Genomic DNA, 19,596 nt, shown 5'->3' with positions numbered 1-19,596 from the left:
CAATTTAGCGTGGCCAATCCACCTAGACTGCACACCTTTGGGTTGTGGGGGCAAAACCCACGCAGACACGAGGAGAATGTGCAAACTCCACACGGTCAGCGACCCAGAGCCGGGATCAAACTTGGGATCCTCGGCGCCGTGAGGCTGCAGTGCTAACCATCACCACCGTGCTGCCTGGTTGACAAACCTAAAGGCTGTTCCTGCTTGTCCATTATTCCTGTATTGCTAATCCCGGCAACAAAGAGGTAGATCCATGAAAACTCTGGTTACATGAAACTGCTGGGAAAATTAGATCCTTACTGTGCATGTCCCCATTTTCTTACTGGGGAACAAAAATGACCAATTTTGCTCATGAATCTCCAGAAAATGTAAGGTGCTGTAATTGGCCTTTGATAATTTTCAGGTGTTCAAACTGGTTTTGTATCCTGATGAGAAGCTGAAGATCTCTTTTAGGACCAAGTACTCTCAACGCAAGCTTACAAGCATACTTTCAAAGCAATGGCCGTGTCCAGCATAGCAACACTTTCAAAAGTGTACCTTTGTCCCAATGGCCCTCTTTATTTAAAGTCTGCTCCCCACAGTTCTTGGAGCATGTTTTTCTGCTCCTGGGGGTGGCACGATAGCCCAGTGGTTAGCATTGTTGCTTCACTGCTCCAGGGTCCCAGTTTCGATTCCCGGCTTGGGTCGCTGTCTGTACAGAGTCTGCACATTCTCTTGTCTGCGTGGGTTTCCTCCGGCTGCTCGGGTTTCCCCCCACGGTCCGGGGATGTGCAAGTTCGGTGGGTTGGCCATGACAAATTGCCCTTGGTGTCCAAAAAGGTTCGGTGGGGTTACTGGGTTATGGGGTGGGCTTATGCAGGGTGCTCTTTCCAGGGCTGGTGCAGACTCGATGGGCCGAATGGCATCCTTCTGCACTGTAAATTCTATGATTCTATGACCACTGAGAAGTTGGACTGCTTTGTTGTTAGGCTGTGACATGGATGTGGCTTAGGAAAGAAGATGAGGAGCAGGTGTGTTCATTCTGACAATACAGCACACTTGAGGACTAATGCCAGATCATAATCTTGTTCTTCTCCCTACAGTTAACTTCTTGTCAAATTGAAAATTGTTACTGACCTGCATTTCCCTCCTCAACGCAGAAGTTGAATCTGAAAATGCACTCCTTATTGTCCCTTGTTCTGCCTGATTCTCCCAATTTAATTAGCATGAGCCCGGGTTTAAAATAGTCATAAATCATAAATTCCACGCCAGTTGTCTTTGGAAACTCAATTCATGTTCCATTTATTTAATCATCACGCAGGCATAGCATGTCTAAGAACCTGCAATCAGGATAGTGTTTAGATTTTTCATGTGACATGTGTCTTAAAAATGCGACTAAAAAAAATACTGAGTGGACCACAAAAGGGGCAAACCTTTTTAAAATTCTTCAGTTTAAATGAAACTACCTGTTCATCTGAAAACCTGATCATGTTGTGGAGACCACCCCATCACCTGAACAAATGCAAAAGGTTTTGTGGATGGAGATTCACTCACATGTTTGAGAGGGGATTTGATGGACAGGGCTTGAAAATCAAGGAAACTTAGCAATACTCAAAAGTTTACAATCTTTTAAGCAATTGATCACCAGATTGAGTGTGTCTAGATACAAATCTGGAGGAAAACACAGTCCACAATTGTGGTCTCTTACAGTCTGCTGCCACCATATATTGAGGGTCACGAAATAGACCACAAGGGATCTGTCTCAACGCTGAGCAAGATATTGGGCCATAACTTCCTGGTTCCCCAGCATTGTATTTAGGAGGTACCCCAACAAACCTTGCTTGGCAGTTCCCACGTAAGGGTTTACCCCAAAATTGTCCAGGAGTGCTAACTTCCCCTGGTAGATTGTGCTGGCTAGGAATTATCTGACAGAAACAATTTAAATGGCCAACTTTGGATGGTTTTGTCAGTTTTATCATGAGTGAGTTAGAAGGAAAAATTGGCTCCAACTCCAGAGTAACTATTTAAACACCTAGCCTTTCATGGGACCCCCTGCATGCATATGACCCTCTAGGGGGCCCTACACACCAGCCCCCTTCCACCTGACTATCTCCCCCCACACCTTCCATTGTCTTAACCACTTGCCATTGAAACTTCTCACTTTTTAATTTGTCCCTTCAGACGCCACCTTTATGACAGCTGATGACCTAAAAGGGGGCACGTATTTCCTCTCTGCGGCCCAGTTACTCCATACACCAGCCTGGGGTGCACTTCGCTGCTGCCATCTCACCCAGCCTGAGTGAAGAGGGTTGTGCAAGACTGGTGTTGCAATTTCAAGTCGATAAGTCCATCAAAAGTATCAATCCACTGGAGATTGCCACCCTGAGGAGGTTACAGGCCATTATTGAGACTGCCTAGGGTTCTGGTCGAACACAGTTTATTACTAGCAGCAACTATGTATAGCTCTGCACAGGCCTTGATCTAGCCTGGGTCATGACAGTTACATAAGCTAATTACTTGACTATATGCCTGACTCACAAGCGTGAAGTCTCAGTAATACAGAGTCACAGGTAGTGGTGAACATCTGCTGTAGAGATCGTGGTCAAGTGTGAACATTGAACATGGAGGCTGTACCTTTTGTCCTCCAGCCTTGCACATGATGGCAGAGTGATGTGACAATGCAGCTTCTTAAAGGTACATGTCATTATCATTATCTGCACTGGCATGTATACAACAAAATCACAACAACAATCTTCTCATCCTCTGTTTACCTTGATAATCAAGCTTCATCTCTCCTTGACTGGCAGATTAATGATTAAAATCTTCCCAATGGATTACTGCTGTCACTGATAACTTTTTAAAGTGAAAGAAATCCCCCTGTGCACTGAATGTTAACCTGAACCAGATTTTACCCTGTACTTTCGTTGTCTTGGCGAACCTCAAATATGCTCATAATTGTAATGTAGATTAATTAGATAGTTGCACCTGTAGATTAAGAAGTTTCAAATTGTACTCTACTCTCTCTCCCATTTATAAAATAGGTTGCATTTTGAATGAGGATATTTTTGTTCCTGTAATGTATTGATGGTTCTAATTGGCGTCTCTTTTAAAATAAACAATTATGGCGCTGTATATCATTTAAATCAAGAGTGAGCAGAAAACCTCATCTTTAAAATTCTTTAACCCCCCTGTAATTTGCCTACCTCCAGGGAGCAATTTAAATTTTCACCGTCTGACATGGTTGTTAATGAGAGTTCGCTATGATGAAAATTATAGTATGCTCCAATTGGAAATTATTAACTAGTTTATGTATATGTTCATGCGTGTCTGCGTACTTTTATCTCTTGCAAACTTGTATTCAACACTGCTTCAGGACTTGAGCACTTAATCCAGACAGAACTGAAAGGTGCATTGTATTGTTAGAGATGTTCCCCTTTGGATGAGATATCAAGCTGAGATTCTTCTCTCTCTCTCTCTCTCTCTCTCTCTCTCCTTCTCTCTCTTTCCCCCCCCCCCCCCCCTCCCCCCACCCCCCACCACCAATGTGTGCTTGACCTTGAACCTTGCTTTAGACAAATAGCAAATAGTTGCTGTGTTTGCTTAACAATAACTACATTCTGCAAAGATTGGCTGTGAAGTGCATTGGAACGTAACATGTTCTATAAATGTATGTCTGCCTCCTTTTCAATTCACCATTCAATCATTGGAAGGGGACGGGACAGGGAGCCTGTTGCTGTGCTCAACGACATCGTAAACATTCTAGCCTGATGATGTCACAACTTTAAGTATTCTCTCCACAACAGTGTGCAGTGCACGTTCGGCAAGATTTCACCGTAAATTCTTTCCGAATCAGTTGACAAGTGAGTTATGTATTCCTGTTTGTTCCTAGTTGGAGCAAGGTTACTTGAGTCTGATTACATGATGTATTGATGGTATCATCAGCTGTTTTGCGAGTAAACGGGCAGTATATCCTAATGGCCTGTTGAGTAAACACCTTTCCAATAAAGCTCTTGTTTTTCTACCTTTTTGTGATGTGCAAACCTATCCTTTTTATTAAGAAATCCACATCAATTGTGACAAAGGTCAAAATGTGCACCGCCTCAGGAACTGAATTCTTATTTGTAGTAGGAACAAGCAAATTATCTGCCAAACAAAATGTGCTTGATGTGGGATAATTTGGAGAAGAAAGAAATTAGCAAGTAAAGACAGTAAAAAAAGGTTGTAAAAGCCTCTGTTTTTGTCCATTTGTTTTTTTTAGTCAATTGGGAGGGGTGGGGAATGAGGAACAGAAAGTTATTTAATTACTTTGTTAAACAGCTACTCAACACCTCTATTGGATGTTTGATGTAAACACATGCCTAGAAGTTAAGGATGCTGATTGAAAGTGCATTTGGATGTTTGCTCAAATAAGTTTAACAGCAATAAGTAATGGCTAGAGATTTTCAATGTTTCGCTTGTGAATCATAGCAGAATTGTTGCTCAGCAAGTTTCATTTGGCATGTTCAATGTCCTGTGTCCCCTGCCTATTCCCAGTACCTCAATGAACAAAAGATAGAGGATACGGAGACGTGAGGGACCGTTATTTTAGTTGCTTGTGGGCAGCACGGTAGCATTGTGGATAGCACAATTGCTTCACAGCCCCAGGATCCCAGGTTCGATTCCAGCTTGGGTCACTCTTTGTGCAGAGTCTGCACATCTTCCCCGTGTGTGTGTGGGTTTCCTCCGGGTGCTCCGGTTTCCTCCCACAGTCCAACGATGTGCAGGTTAGGTGGATTGGCCATGATAAATTGCCCTTAGTGTCCAAAATTGCCCTTAAATGTTGGGTGGGGTTACTGGGTTATGGGGATAGGGTGGAGGTGTTTACCTTGGGTAGGGTGCTCTTTCCAAGAGCCGGTGCAGACTCGATGGGCCGAATGGCCTCCTGCACTGTAAATTCGAATAATCAATGAATGCAGTGGGTGAGATTTGGATTGAATCCCATAGCTTATTTTTAGCTATGCATTGGATAAGACACTCAAATTGTAAAAACTTGGGTGAGAAATTTAATTTTAAATTGGCTATGGGAATTGGAGAATATCTGGATGAGTTATTTTGAAACCTTTCCTACTCTATGCTGTATGTGTACTGAAAAATGACGTTGAATTATTCATGGCGCATTTGGTATAACTTGTGTTACTGCTGCTTATGGTGGTTATTTTCTACTTTTGTTATCACCAGTCCTCATCTTCCACCCTTTTTAAAAAAAAAAAAAAAAAATTAACAGGAAATTACAGTCTGGCGAGTGTGGGGTATTTATAACTGACTTAAATCAATCATGCTATTACTTTTGTATTGCATTCGAATTGAAAAAATGATCAAATTCCTCAATGTGAAAATGGAAAAAAAAAATGAAATGAAAATCGCTTATTGTCACATGTAGGCTTCAAATGAAGTTACTGTGAAAAGCTCCTAGTCTCCACATTCCGGCGCCTGTTCAGGAAGGCTGGTACAGGAATTGAACCGTGCTGCTGGCCTGCCTTGGTCTGCTTTAGACGCCAGCTATTTAGCCCTGTCCTAAACCAGTCACCTGTTTCAGTGCTTTCCCAGCATTTCCTGTTTTTTATTTCCGATTTTCAGCATCCACAGTATTTTTGTTTGTATATATTTGTTGTACATGGATGAAGTGATGGCCCAACCTACAGCTGATTATGTAGATTTTTTTTTGATGAATGAAGTGACCATACTCGCTGCTTTTTTTACTGTTTGTTTGCCTTATGCAAATTTTTGTGTTTAAGACTATATTTACCAATCATCTGTTGGGTATTTAGCACAATTTTTTAAAAAAAACTTTGCTTGTAATGTTGCATTTCGGGTGATGTCACAAACTTGCTACTTTTTAGTAATGAGCCACAATACACATTTAAAGTATTTCTTTAATTGAGCAGCAAAGTTATCTCTGCTGCAATTCTATTTGACTCCATCACCAATTTTTAGGTATATCTTGTCCTGTTGGTAAGATGTATCCACCATCAAGTGGGGCATAGCTTTTAGGTGGAAATAGTCCTGGACATCCTCAACATTGCGCATGTCATAAAGTCTTGAGGCTTCAAGTCAAACTAAATCAAATAAACCTCCTGTTGATCGATGCTGAACACCATTCCCACAACACTATTGGTCAGTTTTCCTCTGTTATATGTCACTTGGAGGAAGTACTAAAGGGAAGTAACTACACACAATATTCTCTAGATTCGGGAACTTCAGTGTTTAACACTTGTTACGATACCCTGGGCTAGTGCGCTGTTGATTCCAGCCCCAAAGGCCCGGAAACACAAGTGAATTAACCAGAAATCTGTATAAAATTTCCAAACTTTTGGCCCTTGGCTGCTCAATAATTTACTATCAACAGGTTTATGAGTCGAAACACAATTACTGTTTATTTAAAGCAGAAACAAATATGACATTTGCAGTAATTACAATGGAATAGCGGCAAGCTAACCTACTATTTCTTCCCCCCCCCCCCCCTCCGCCCGTCCCCTTTCAGCTGTCCCATCCTCTATCCATGCGTGCACACAAGACCGGCAAACCCAGGTGGGTGGAAAGGGGTAAAAAATAATAAAGGTTAAGTTAAAAGAAAGGTAAGAGTCCTTGCTATCAATTTTGAATTCTTTGCCACAGGCTGCCCTCCCAGCATGATGTGACAGAAGCAGCGACTGTACAGTTGGTGATGGTCTTCTGGCAGAAACAAGCACTCGCAGGCAATAGGATTTCCTCTGGACAGACACTTTATAGCCTTCAGTTCAAAAGTCCATTTTTGACACTACTACTCTCCTTTGGTCTTGTATTAAACCCAGCTTCCAGCCCGAATTTTAATCTCAATCCTTTGCAGTTTCACTAGAATTACATCCATCCTTCCTGGGGAAAGAAAATAGTTCTTACGAATTCATCAAATTTTTGAGAGAGAAAAGCCGAGATGCTTCTTCACTGAAAACAAAACAAGAACCCAGCCTTACAGGCGAGAGAGAAACATTTCAGAAAAATCAGAACCAAGATTCTATCGGCAAAGCCCAGCATTTCAAGCCAATCCATTGGCCGCCAGCCAAGTCTGTCAAATTGTTCGGGAATCTGTTTGTTCGTTTGAATTAAAGGCAGCACAGCCCTCTGGAATGTGCTGCTTTGAATTAAAGACTGCATCATGCAGACTGCTTCTTAAAGTCACTGCTTCTACTTGAGTTAAAGATACAGGTTGCCTTCAAGACATGTTCACAAATCATCCATAGGTCACAATTGTAATAGCAAAAGAAAAGGGAAAGCAGGAAACAAACCGGGTTTAAACAGGAGGATCCTCGCACACTGAACCCCTTTTGGTTGTGATCACTGCTCGCTAAATCTTTCAGAACATGGTTAATAGACTAGGATGTAGAGGAAGGGAACCAACCGAAAGAAGGAACCTACTTCACCCTATTTTCACTCGCTCATAAGTACATCTGTTCATACAGTGCATTGGTAGAATTTTATTTATTCTTTCGTAGATTGTGGGCATGGCCAGCATTTTTCCCCATAGTGGCTTGCCAGGCCATCTCAGGGAGCAATTAAATCAACCACATTGCTGTGGGTCTAGAGTCTAATGTAGGCCTGACCAGGTAAGGATGACAGATTTCCTTCCTATAGGGCATTATGAACCAGATGGGTTTTTATGACTATGATTATTGTTTCATGGGGACCATTACTGAGACTAGTTTTCAGTTCCAGATTTTATTAAATTAAATCCCACCCCCACCACCGAAGAATTAATCTTGGACTCAGGATTAATAGCCCAGCAATATTACCACTACATCACCATCTCACCCTGCAGTCTTTGTGAAGGCAAAACCATGCCGCAAGCTTGTGGACACCTTTCATTGTGTAAAGTTGCATTGGTCTAAGGACAGATTCAACAGCCCAAACTAGGCATCCATGAAGTGCTGGGTACATGAGATCAATTTTTGGGACGAGAAACATACCCCGCTAAAAGGATAGCAATCTTTTTCCCTGGCTTCTACAATACTAATATACTACCACTGAGATATGATAGCTACAATTTCATCTGGGATTATGAAAATTCCTTGTCTTCCTCTGTGTAAAACACCTCTTTGCTTGGGTACATCTGTTGAGCATCAGAAAAATTTTTTAATGCAGGGTTTTAGTTTGAGCAACTGTGATGGTTGCAACCTCCCCTAACTGATGAACTGCTTGTCAGATTTAAAAATTAATGTAGATGCAAGAATATTACATAGTGCACATATAAATGGATACAGGAAAATCATTATTGTTTTGAATGGTGTGAGTGGGCAGTTTAGTCATCTGAATGATAAGATTTTCTATTCTCTTTTTGCCTAATCATTACTTGTTGATGTGTGTTTCAGTACTATTTTAAACGAAAAATTAAATCAAGCCCTTTGCTGTTTGTAGAAAACAGTTCTTTCATGATGTCACAGATTTCTTGGCTTTTTCCTCATTCATATGTTCAGTCTGGATAGCTTTAATAAATGTTTCATTATTGTATACTACATGAATGCATTCCTACAAAGCTGAACAGAGGGAGGGCAATGGGGGAAGGATAACATTTTGTTCATTGCAAAACATTGTAGACCGGTCTAACCTTGCAGATCAAATACCGTTTTTGTACTTGCAGCAGTTTCCATTTTTTTTTCTCTCCCAAAAGGATCTTTGGTTTGTGGAATTCTCTTCCCCAGAAAGTAGTGGAAGCGACTCTTTAAAATTTATTTAAGGCAGAGTTAGATTATTTTTGTTGGACAAGGGAGTCGGACAGCAAAGTGGAGCTGAGACCCCAAGCAGATCAGCCATCATCTTGCTCCATGGTGCAGCAGGCTCAAAAATGCCAAATTGGTTACTTCTCCTATCTTCCTAATTCAAATTCCCAAAATTTGCAGTATTTTACACTTCTAGACAAATCAGTGAAGGCAAAGAAGGGTAGCATTCGGAAATAGCCACATCAGCAAATATTGATTCTGGTTAGGATGGCAGGCAGACTAGAGGAATTTGAGCAGGAATTTTGAGAGAATGCTGGGCATGGATGCAGGAAGCAAGAACGTATTTGAGAAATGTTAAGAGGTCAAAAGGAAGATTGAGATGGGAGAACAGAAGGATCAGGATTAGTTTAAATGTAAGAAACATAATTACTATAATCTAGCTAATTGCACATGTATCATGTGTATGTGTGCCTTAATTCCATACACATGATGTATGCCTTCATTTACTATTATACAAAATATGAATTCATGCATTGGATGAAATATCGACAACCAGCTCTCGTTTCAAATGATTGTGTACTGGAAATACTACGTTAGTTAAGCATCAGACTACTATACTTTGCAAAACATCTGTTTGCATTGTGAGTTTTATTATGATTGATTTGGTTCTGATGGTAAGCTATTCCATATTTGTTTTTCAGCAGCACGGAATTGGACGGCCCAGTGTTTATCATGCAGTAGTTGTCATCTTTTTAGAATTCTTTGCCTGGGGACTGTTGACCACTCCGATGCTCACCGTAAGTACAGTACGCTTCTTGGTACATGCTGACTACATTAAAGAAAATGTGACTCCATTCTGAACTGGTCCAGTAATACATGTCGTCTTTTTCTTCCTTTGGATTGAGAATATTGTGAATGATCGAATCAAGTCTTTTAATGCAGCACAGTCCTTGATCTGGAAACCTTACCAATTGATCTGACTCCCATTTGGGCAATTACTATCTATAAAGAAGCTTTGAAATTCTAGTCATGCTTCAAAATGTACACAGTAGCAATTAATTTACATAAGAACATAGGAAATAAAGAGTGTTAACTGCTGTTTATATCGCTCCTGTGCCAGCACTATTTCATAGACTTGCACTAAGCCATGTTTTTAAAAATCGTGCTGAAATTTCTACCAGGGTAACATTTTATGCTGGTTTCCTGCACTGCATCCAGCCAAGTTACAGATTCAATACAAGAACTTTCATCATGTTAAACCGAGGTGAATTATTACCTTTTATACATAGTGTACGTTGGGAAAATATGATATTGCAAATCACAGTGAAGTAATGGGAGCTAGGGTGTGGCTACAGCGAAGTCAAGATTACCAATAAATATTCCTGTACAAAATTCAAGAGGGATGGAAATGACATGGCAATATTGAGACTGTTGTAGTATGAGTGTGTAAGGATTTAAATGAACAATTTGTTCAGCCAAAATCCTTTCCTGATTGCACTGATGGAATAGCAAGGAGGCAGTCACATTACTGTTGGAGAATGATATAAACTGTCAAACAGTGGCAAGGAAGTTGAGGATGAAATTTGTAACTAATAATGAAGTCATAATTATGGCACATTAAGTAATTGGGGTAAACCGGGAGATGTTATTTGGAATATGTCTAAAACTGTGTTCCCAGTCAGCATTTGGTAGCCTCAACAGGCAGTGAAGCATTACTTGAACTAGTTCTGGAAAATGAATTGCAACCAATTGATGACCTAAAAGTAAATAGTTTAGAATGATCATACTCAAACCTAAGCATTGATTGCTTACTAAATCACGGGAGTGCGAGCCAGAAAAAGAAATAATTTCAGAGGTACCATCGAACCCTAACAAAAGTAATTTTATCTTTCTATCATCTTTTCAAATTTCAAAGTGTAAAATTTAAGAATTAATATCACCCAGGTGAATTTTTTTGAAGAATGGACAATTTTATTGTTCCTGAGACAATTTTATTGTTCCTGTCATGTTTTGAAATAACACTTCAGTGAAAGATACCTGGCTCTGCATCTTAACTGTTCTAAGCTACAGAGGTATGGACTGGGTGCAGGAAGGTGGGATTAGAAAGGGCACCTGAATATCCTTGGATTAGCATGGACAGGATGGGCCGAATGCCCACCTTTTGTGCTGTAATTTTTCTATGATTCTTCTATGATTCTATCAATATTCAGAGCAATTCTTTTTTTAAATAAATTTAGTGTACCCAATTAATTTTTTCCAAAAAAGGGGCAATTTAGCGTGGCCAATCCACCTAGCCTGCACCTCTTTGGGTTGTGGGGGGGGGCGAAACCCACGGAGACACGGGGAGAATATGCAAACTCCATGCGGACAATGACCCAGAGCCGGAATTGAACCTGGGACCTTGGCATTGTGAGGCTGCAGGGCTAACCCACTGCGCCACCATGCTGCCCCATATTCAGAGCAATTCTGATTTGCTTCATAGGCTTAAATATGAAACTTATTTAATATGTATTAATATTAAATAAATAGAACATAGAACAATACAGCGCAGTACAGGCCCTTCGGCCCACAATGTTGCACCGAAACAAAAGCCATCTAACCTACACTATGCCATTATCATCCATGTGTTTATCCAATAAACTTTTAAATGCCCTCAATGTTGGCGAGTTCACTACTGTAGCAGGTAGGGCATTCCACGGCCTCACTACTCTTTGCGTAAAGAACCTACCTCTGACCTCTGTCCTATATCTATTACCCCTCAGTTTAAAGCTATGTCCCCTCGTGCTAGCCATTTCCATCCGCGGGAGAAGGCTTTCACTGTCCACCCTATCCAACCCCCTGATCATTTTGTATGCCTCTATTAAGTCTCCTCTTAACCTTCTTCTCTCCAACGAAAACAACCTCAAGTCCATCAGCCTTTCCTCATCAGATTTTCCCTCCATGCCAGGCAACATCCTGGTAAATCTCCTCTGCACCCGCTCCAAAGCCTCCACGTCCTTCCTATAATGCGGTGACCAGAACTGTACGCAATACTCCAAATGCGGCCGTACCAGCGTTCTGTACAGCTGCAACATGACCTCCTGACTCCGGAACTCAATCCCTCTACCAATAAAGGCCAACACTCCATAGGCCTTCTTCACAACCCTATCAACCTGGGTGGCAACTTTCAGGGATCTATGTACATGGACACCTAGATCCCTCTGCTCATCCACACTTTCAAGAACTTTACCATTAGCCAAATATTCTGCATTCCTGTTATTCCTTCCCAAGTGAATCACCTCACACTTCTCTACATTAAACTCCATTTGCCACCTCTCAGCCCAGCTCTGCAGCTTATCTATATCCCTCTGTAACCTGCTACATCCTTCCACACTATCGACAACACCACCGACTGCAAATTTACTCACCCACCCTTCTGCGCCTTCCTCTCGGTCATTGATAAAAATGACAAACAGCAACGGCCCCAGAACAGATCCTTGTGGTACTCCACTTGTGACTGTACTCCATTCTGAACATTTCCCATCAACCACCACCCTCTGTCTTCTTTCAGCTAGCCAATTTCTGATCCACATCTCTAAATCACCCTCAATCCCCAGCCTCCGTATTTTCTGCAATAGCCTACCGTGGGGAACCTTATCAAACGCTTTGCTGAAATCCATATACACCACATCAACTGCTCTACCCTCATCTACCTGTTCAGTCACCTTCTCAAAGAACTCAATAAGGTTTGTGAGGCATGACCTACCCTTCACAAAGCCATGCTGACTATCCCTGATCATATTATTCCTATCTAGATGATTATAAATCTTGTCTCTTATAATCCCCTCCAAGACTTTACCCACTACAGACGTGAGGCTCACCGGTCTATAGTTGCCGGGGTTGTCTCTGCTCCCCTTTTTGAACAAAGGGACCACATTTGCTGTCCTCCAGTCCTCTGGCACTATTCCTGTAGCCAATGATGACATAAAAATCAAAGCCAAAGGTCCAGCAATCTCTTCCCTGGCCTCCCAGAGAATCCTAGGATAAATCCCATCAGGTCCCGGGGACTTATCTATTTTCAGCCTGTCCAGAATTGCCAACACCTCTTCCCTACGTACCTCAATGCCATCTATTCTATTAGCCTGGGGCTCAGCATTCTCCTCCACAACATTATATTTTTCCTGACTGAATACTGACAAAAAATATTCATTTAGTATCTCGCCTATCTCTTCAGACGCCACACACAATTTCCCATCCCTGTCCTTGACTGGTCCTACTCTTTCCCTAGTCATTCGCTTATTCCTGACATACCTATAGAAAGCTTTTGGGTTTTCCTTGATCCTGCCTGCCAAATGCTTCTCATGTCCCCTCCTTGCTCGTCTTAGCTCTCTCTTTAGATCCTTCCTCGCTACCTTGTTACTATCCATCGCCCCAACCGAAACTTCACACCTCATCGTCACATAGGCCTCCTTCTTCCTCTTACAAGAGATTCCACTTCCTTGGTAAACCACGGTTCCCTCGCTCGACGCCTTCCTCCCTGTCTGACCGGTACATACTTATCAAGAACACGCAGTAGCTGATCCTTGAACAAGCCCCACTTATCCAGTGTGCCCAACACTTGCAGCCTACTTCTCCACCTTATCCCCCCCAAGTCACGTCTAATGGCATCATAATTGCCCTTCCCCCAGCTATAACTCTTGCCCTGCGGTGTATACTTATCCCTTTCCATCATTAACGTAAACGTCACCGAATTGTGGTCACTGTCCCCAAAGTGCTCTCCTACCTCCAAATCCAACACCTGGCCTGGTTCATTACCCAAAACCAAATCCAACGTGGCCTCGCCTCTTGTTGGCCTGTCAACATATTGTTTCAGGAAACCCTCCTGCACACACTGTACAAAAAACGACCCATCTATTGTACTCTAACTATATCTTTTCCAGTCAATATTTGGAAAGTTAAAAGTCTCCCATAATAACTACCCTGTTACTTTCACTCTTATCCAGAATCATCTTCGCCATCCTTTCCTCTACATCCCTAGAACTATTAGGAGGCCTATAAAAAAAACTCCCAACAGGGTGACCTCCTTTCCTGTTTCTAACTTCAGCCCATACTACCTCGGAAGAAGAGTCCCCATCTAGCATCCTCTCCGCCACCGTAATACTGCTCCTGACTAGCAGCGCCACACCTCCCCCTCTTTTGCCTCCTTCTCTGAGCTTACTAAAACACCTAAACCCCGGAACCTGCAACATCCATTCCTGTCCCTGCTCTATCCATGTCTCCGAAATGGCCACAACATCGAAGTCCCAGGTACCAACCCATGCTGCCAGTTCCCCTACCTTGTTTCGTATACTCCTGGCATTGAAGTAGACACACTTCAAACCACCTACCTGAACACTGGCCCCCTCCTGCGACGTCAAATCTGTGCTCCTGACCTCTCTACTCTCATTCTCCCTTACCCTAAAACTACAATCCAGGTTCCCATGCCCCTGCTGCATTAGTTTAAACCCCCCCAAAGACCACTAACAAATCTCCCCCCCCCAGGATATTTGTGCCCCTCGGGTTCAGATGTAGACCATCCTGTCTGTAGAGGTCCCACCTTCCCCAGAAAGAGCCCCAGTTATCCAGAAATCTGAATCCCTCCCGCCTGCACCATCCCTGTAGCCACGTGTTTAAATGCTCTCTCTCCCTATTCCTCATCTCACTATCACGTGGCACGGGCAACAACCCAGAGATAACAACTCTGTTTGTTCTAGTTCTGAGCTTCCATCCTAGCTCCCTGAAAGCCTGCCTGACATCCTTGTCCCCTTTCCTACCTATGTCGTTAGTGCCAATGTGGACCACGACTTGGGGCTGCTCCCCCTCCCCCCTAAGGACCCGGAAAACACGATCCGAGACATCACGTACCCTTGCACCTGGGAGGCAACATACCAAACGTGAGTCTCTCACGCTCCCACAAAATCTCCTATCTGTGCCCCTGACTATCGAGTCCCCAATTACTAATGCTCTGCTCCTCTCCCCCCTTCCCTTCTGAGCAACAGGGACAGACTCCGTGCCAGAGGCCACTACCCCATGGTTTACCCCTGGTAAGTCGTCCCCCCCACAAGTATCCAAAGCGGTATACTTGTTTCTCAGGGGAACGACCGCAGGGGATCCCTGCACTGACTGCTTTTTCCCAGTCGCTCTTACAGTTACCCACCTATCTCCAATCTTTGGTGTAACTAATTCCCTGAAGCTGCTATCTATGACCCCTTCTGCCTCCCGAATGATCCGAAGTTCTTCCAACTCCAGCTCCAGTTCCCTAACTCGGTCTTGGAGGAGCTGGAGATGGCAGCACTTCCTGCAGGTAAAATCAGCAGGGACACTAACTGCATCCCACACCTCAAACATCCTGCAGGAGGAACATTGCACTCTCTTCCCTGCCATTCCTCTAACTTTCTACCAAGATCTGGCTAACAACTAAATTAAATTTTTTATAAAAAATAATAATATAATAAAATATGGTACTTACCTCCGACCAATGGGTTTTATTATTAGGTTAGAGGAGGAGGGCGGGTGGGAGACACTACACGTGTAGTGTCTCGAGTTTCCTCTCCACCAGAATTTATTGGTGAGGGTCTTCCCAGACGTCCGCGGGTCGACTTCCTGTTCCCGCCTAAAACACTAATTTAAAAAAAAAAAAAAATTCTCAGCTCCTGTTGAAATTGACTAACCAGCCAGCTCCACTCCCGCCGAAATCGACTGGCCTGCCCCTGCAAAGACAAGTGCTTTTAAAGGACAGACTTACCTCCCAGCAGCCACTTCCGCACTGCTCCTGCTGAAACTGACTCACCAGCTGTTCTCCCGCCGAAATCGACTGGCCTGCCCCTGCAAAGACAAGTGCTTTTAAAGGACAGACTTACCTCCCAGCAGCCACTTCCGCACTGCTCCTGCTGAAACTGACTCACCAGCTGTTCTCCCGCCGAAATCGACTGGCCTGCCCCTGCAAAGACAAGTGCTTTTAAAGGACAGACTTACCTCCCAGCAGCCACTTCCGCACTGCTCCTGCTGAAACTGACTCACCAGCTGTTCTCCCGCCGAAATCGACTGGCCTGCCCCTGCAAAGACAAGTGCTTTTAAAGGACAGACTTACCTCCCAGCAGCCACTTCCGCACTGCTCCTGCTGAAACTGACTCACCAGCTGTTCTCCCGCCGAAATCGACTGGCCTGCCCCTGCAAAGACAAGTGCTTTTAAAGGACAGACTTACCATTGGTGCATTTGCTTCCTGGCAGCTGACAAATTCTAATCTGTTGTTTAATGTTTTAGTATGAATGCTACAGGATTGTCATGTGAACCCAGTTAGTTTATAAATTGCCTTCAGTGAAGGAAATATGCCACTCCTATCTTGACTGACCGACATGTGATTCCTCTCCCACATTGCTCAAACTCCACAGTGCAGTGCCAGTGCTCCCTCATTGCAAAAACAATTTATTTTACAAACTTTTTAAACAACACTCTTAAAGAAGGCTTTGCTAATTTTTATTTGTCTGTTCTCTTAGCTTTTAGAGTGTGGACAGTGACTCAGTTGATGGCGCTGTCGCCTCCCGAGTCTGCATGTTGTTAGGCTTATGTTCCATTGCAGGACTTCAGCACCAAAATCAAGGCTAAGATCCAAATGCTGTACTAAAGTGCTGCACTATCGGAGGTGCTGTCCTTAGAGTGTGATGTTGGAAACAAGCTCCCATGTGCTCACCCAGGTGGATGCAAATGATCCATCCATTAATCACCATCACTAAAACAGATTTATCTATTCATTATCACATTGCAGTTTTGGGGTGAATGTTGTGTGAAAATTGGCGGTGCTTCCTGCATGACAACAGTGCACACTTTATTGGCTGTAAAGTGCTTTGGGGTGTTCTGGGTTGTGAAAGGCGGCATATAAATGCAAGTTAGGATTATAGTCATTGGAGTTTAAAAGAGTGAGAGAGGATCTCTTTGAAACAAAATTCGAACAGGACTAGACAGGGTAGATTCAGAAAGAATGCTCCTGACGGTGGGGGAGTCCAGAACTAGGGGTTATAGTTTGAGTATAAAGGACCTTTTAGGACTGAGGTGATGAGAAATGTCTTCACCCAGAGAGTGGTAATTCTACCACTAGCACAAAAAGTAGTTGAGACCAAAACATTGTGTAATTTCCAGAAAGAATTGGTGGAGAGGGGGGGGTGGGGGGAGAGAGATAGAGAGGGAGAGTAAAATTTGTGGTTTATGCTGCTGGTCATCAAAATTATGTAGAAATCTGCCATATTAGTATTATTAGTTATGTGCAAAATGGTGGCACAGTGGTTAGCACTGCTGTTTTGTATCCAGGTTCAATTACGACTTGCAGTGACTGTATGGAGTTTTGCACTTTCTACCCGTATCTGTGTGGGTTTCCTCCTCTTGCTCTGGTTTTCAACAAGAGAGAATCCAACCATTGCCCTTAACGTTCAGTGGCATTACCAATGCGGAGTCCCCTACTATCAACATTCTGGTCCAGTGACCAGAAACTGCACTGGACTGGACTAGCTATATAAGTGCTGTGGCTACAAAACCAGGTCAGAGGCTAGGAATCCTGTGACTTGTAACTCATCTCCTGACTCCTCAAAGCCTCTCCACAATCTACAAGGCACTATTCAAGGGTGTGATGAAATACTCTCCACTTACTGGATGAGTGAAGCCCCAACAATACTCCAAGAAGCTCAACGCCATCGAGGACCAAACTGCCACTTGATTAGCACCCCCTCCACAAACATTCACTCCCTCCACTCCCGATGCATAGTGGCAGCAATGTGGACCATCTACAAGATGCACTGCAGGAACTCACCAAGGCTCCTATGACCTTGCTTTCTGTACATACGACCACAAACTATCGTATAAAAGGACATGGGCAGCAGATACATGGGAAGACCACCACCTGGAAGTTCCCCTCCCAAGTCACTCCTCATCCTGACTTGGAAATATGTCCGCATTCCTTCACTGTTTCTGGATCAAAATCATGGAACTTCTTCCCTCACAACCCTCTGGGTGTACCTACACCACATAGTCTGCAGCAGTTCAAGAAGGCAACTCACTGCCACCTCCAGGGCAATTTGGGATGGGCAATAAATGCTGGCCTAGCCAGTGACACCCACATACTATTTTATATTGGGAGCTCTTTGCTGGTTTCTAAAGGAATACCAATCCTCAGGTTTATTATTCTTTATAACCTGTTTTGATAACTTTCCAACTCCCTGATGCATCAGTGTCTGGACTTCTCATTCTTTGAGCTGGAGCTATTACTGCAGATGTGCTGGCATGGATCATGTTGGTTTCAAACAGTTCCTGCATGCTGGAGTTGTAAAAGGTTACCTGCCCTTTTTTATTGTGTTCTATTTAACTAGTTCTTTTTGTAGTTTAGAACTATCACTCCACTGTTGTCTGTAGTTATATTAAGTATTTTAACTAGTTGAGCAGTACATGTGTTTATTGATTTGCGGGATGTGGCAGTCAGTAGCTCGGCCAGCATATATTGTCCATACCAAGTTGCCCTTGAGAGGCGGAGGTAAGCAGACTTCTTTAACCACTGCAACCCCTGTAGGTGTACCCACAGTGTTGATAGGGAGGGAGTTCCAGGATTTTGACCCTGCGATGGTGAAGGAACGGCGATATATTTCCAAGTCAGGGTGGTGAGTGTCTGGGAGGGGAACCTCCAGGTGGTGGTGTTCCTAATTATATAACAACCTTGTCCTTCTAGATGGTTGTGGGTTTGTAAGGTGTTGCCCAAGGAACATTGGTGAGTGCCTGAAAGGCATCCTTATGCAATTCTAATAACTTCCCAGTACCAATTTAAATTACTGACCACTGTTTAGAAGGACAAAATCTTTAAAAATGCCAACCACTCGCCTCTATGCGCATCAAATTAATGCTTTTGAACGATTACCAATTCTCAAGTTATCCCTCTTTTTCTCATCACAATTTGGCTTTATCTCTCCACCGTGTGCTCCTATTCTGCCATTGCAAAACATGATTTATAGTAGCTGGTGACTCTCACCCACTGATAACTGCCAAGTTAGCTTCCAGGTGATAGAGATTGTCGGCTTGGCTGATGCCATTGAAGTCTCGGGGAATTGCTGCATTCTGTCTTGTAGATGGTACACAGTGGAACCAGTAGCACTGGTGGTAGAGATAAACATTTAAATTGATGGATGGGGCGCAGATCAAGCAGTCTGCTTCGTCCTGGGTGGTGTTGAGTTTCTTGGGTGCTCTGGACGAGTGAATATTTCATCACACTCGTGACATGTGCCTATAGGTGGTCGAAAAGCTTTGGGCAGTCAACTGTGAATAATTCCCATCTGCAGGTTGGAGTCAATCCTGGTACAAAGGAAAATGTTTGTGGTGGTCGGAGTTCAATTTTTCCGTTCAGAATATCACTGCAGGAGCTCCTCCGGCACTTCCCAAACCATCTTAAGTTGCTCGATCAAAAGCTTTCCTTCCATCATAAAGGTCAGAAGTGGGAATGGTCAATGATGATTGCCGTGTTCAACACCATTCGTAACTCCTCAGATGCTGAAGCCGTCCATGTCCAAATGAAGTAAGACCTGGGTGATAGCCAGGTATCGGCTAAAAAGTGGCACGTTTGTGCCACAAATGGCAGACAAGGACCAACTCCAACAAGAGACAATCTAACCATTGCCCATGATATTCTGTGGTATTAATATTGCTGATTCCCCACTACCAACATACCGGGGGTTACTATTGACCAGAAACTGGATTGGACTAGCCATATAAATACTGTGGGTACAAGAAGAGGCCAGAGGCTTGGAATTCTGCAGCGAGTAACTTGGCACCAGACTCCCCAAAGCTTGTCACAACAAGGCACAAAGTCAGCAGTGTGATAGAAGACACTTCCTTTCG

The 19,596-nt window shown here is 43.3% G+C and overlaps 1 protein-coding gene across 3 annotated transcripts in view; it reads left to right on the top strand.

The window, feature by feature from the left end:
• The window catches only part of LOC140429575 (hippocampus abundant transcript-like protein 1), a 123,633-nt gene that overhangs the window by 37,307 nt on the left and 66,730 nt on the right, over positions 1-19,596 (top strand). For 2 of the 3 annotated variants that reach the window (XM_072516759.1, XM_072516760.1), the window contains exon 2: positions 9,413-9,505. In XM_072516759.1, the coding sequence (XP_072372860.1) occupies positions 9,413-9,505 (93 nt within the window). Of the gene's footprint in view, positions 1-9,409; positions 9,506-19,596 lie in introns of all 3 variants that reach the window. The other variant, XM_072516758.1, reaches the window with a different exon arrangement.

Source organism: Scyliorhinus torazame, chromosome 9, assembly GCF_047496885.1.
Source record: "Scyliorhinus torazame isolate Kashiwa2021f chromosome 9, sScyTor2.1, whole genome shotgun sequence".
Classification (NCBI taxonomy): domain Eukaryota; kingdom Metazoa; phylum Chordata; class Chondrichthyes; order Carcharhiniformes; family Scyliorhinidae; genus Scyliorhinus; species Scyliorhinus torazame.
The sequence above is the reverse complement of the archived record's forward strand: the minus strand, read 5'-3'. Positions and strand labels throughout refer to the sequence as shown.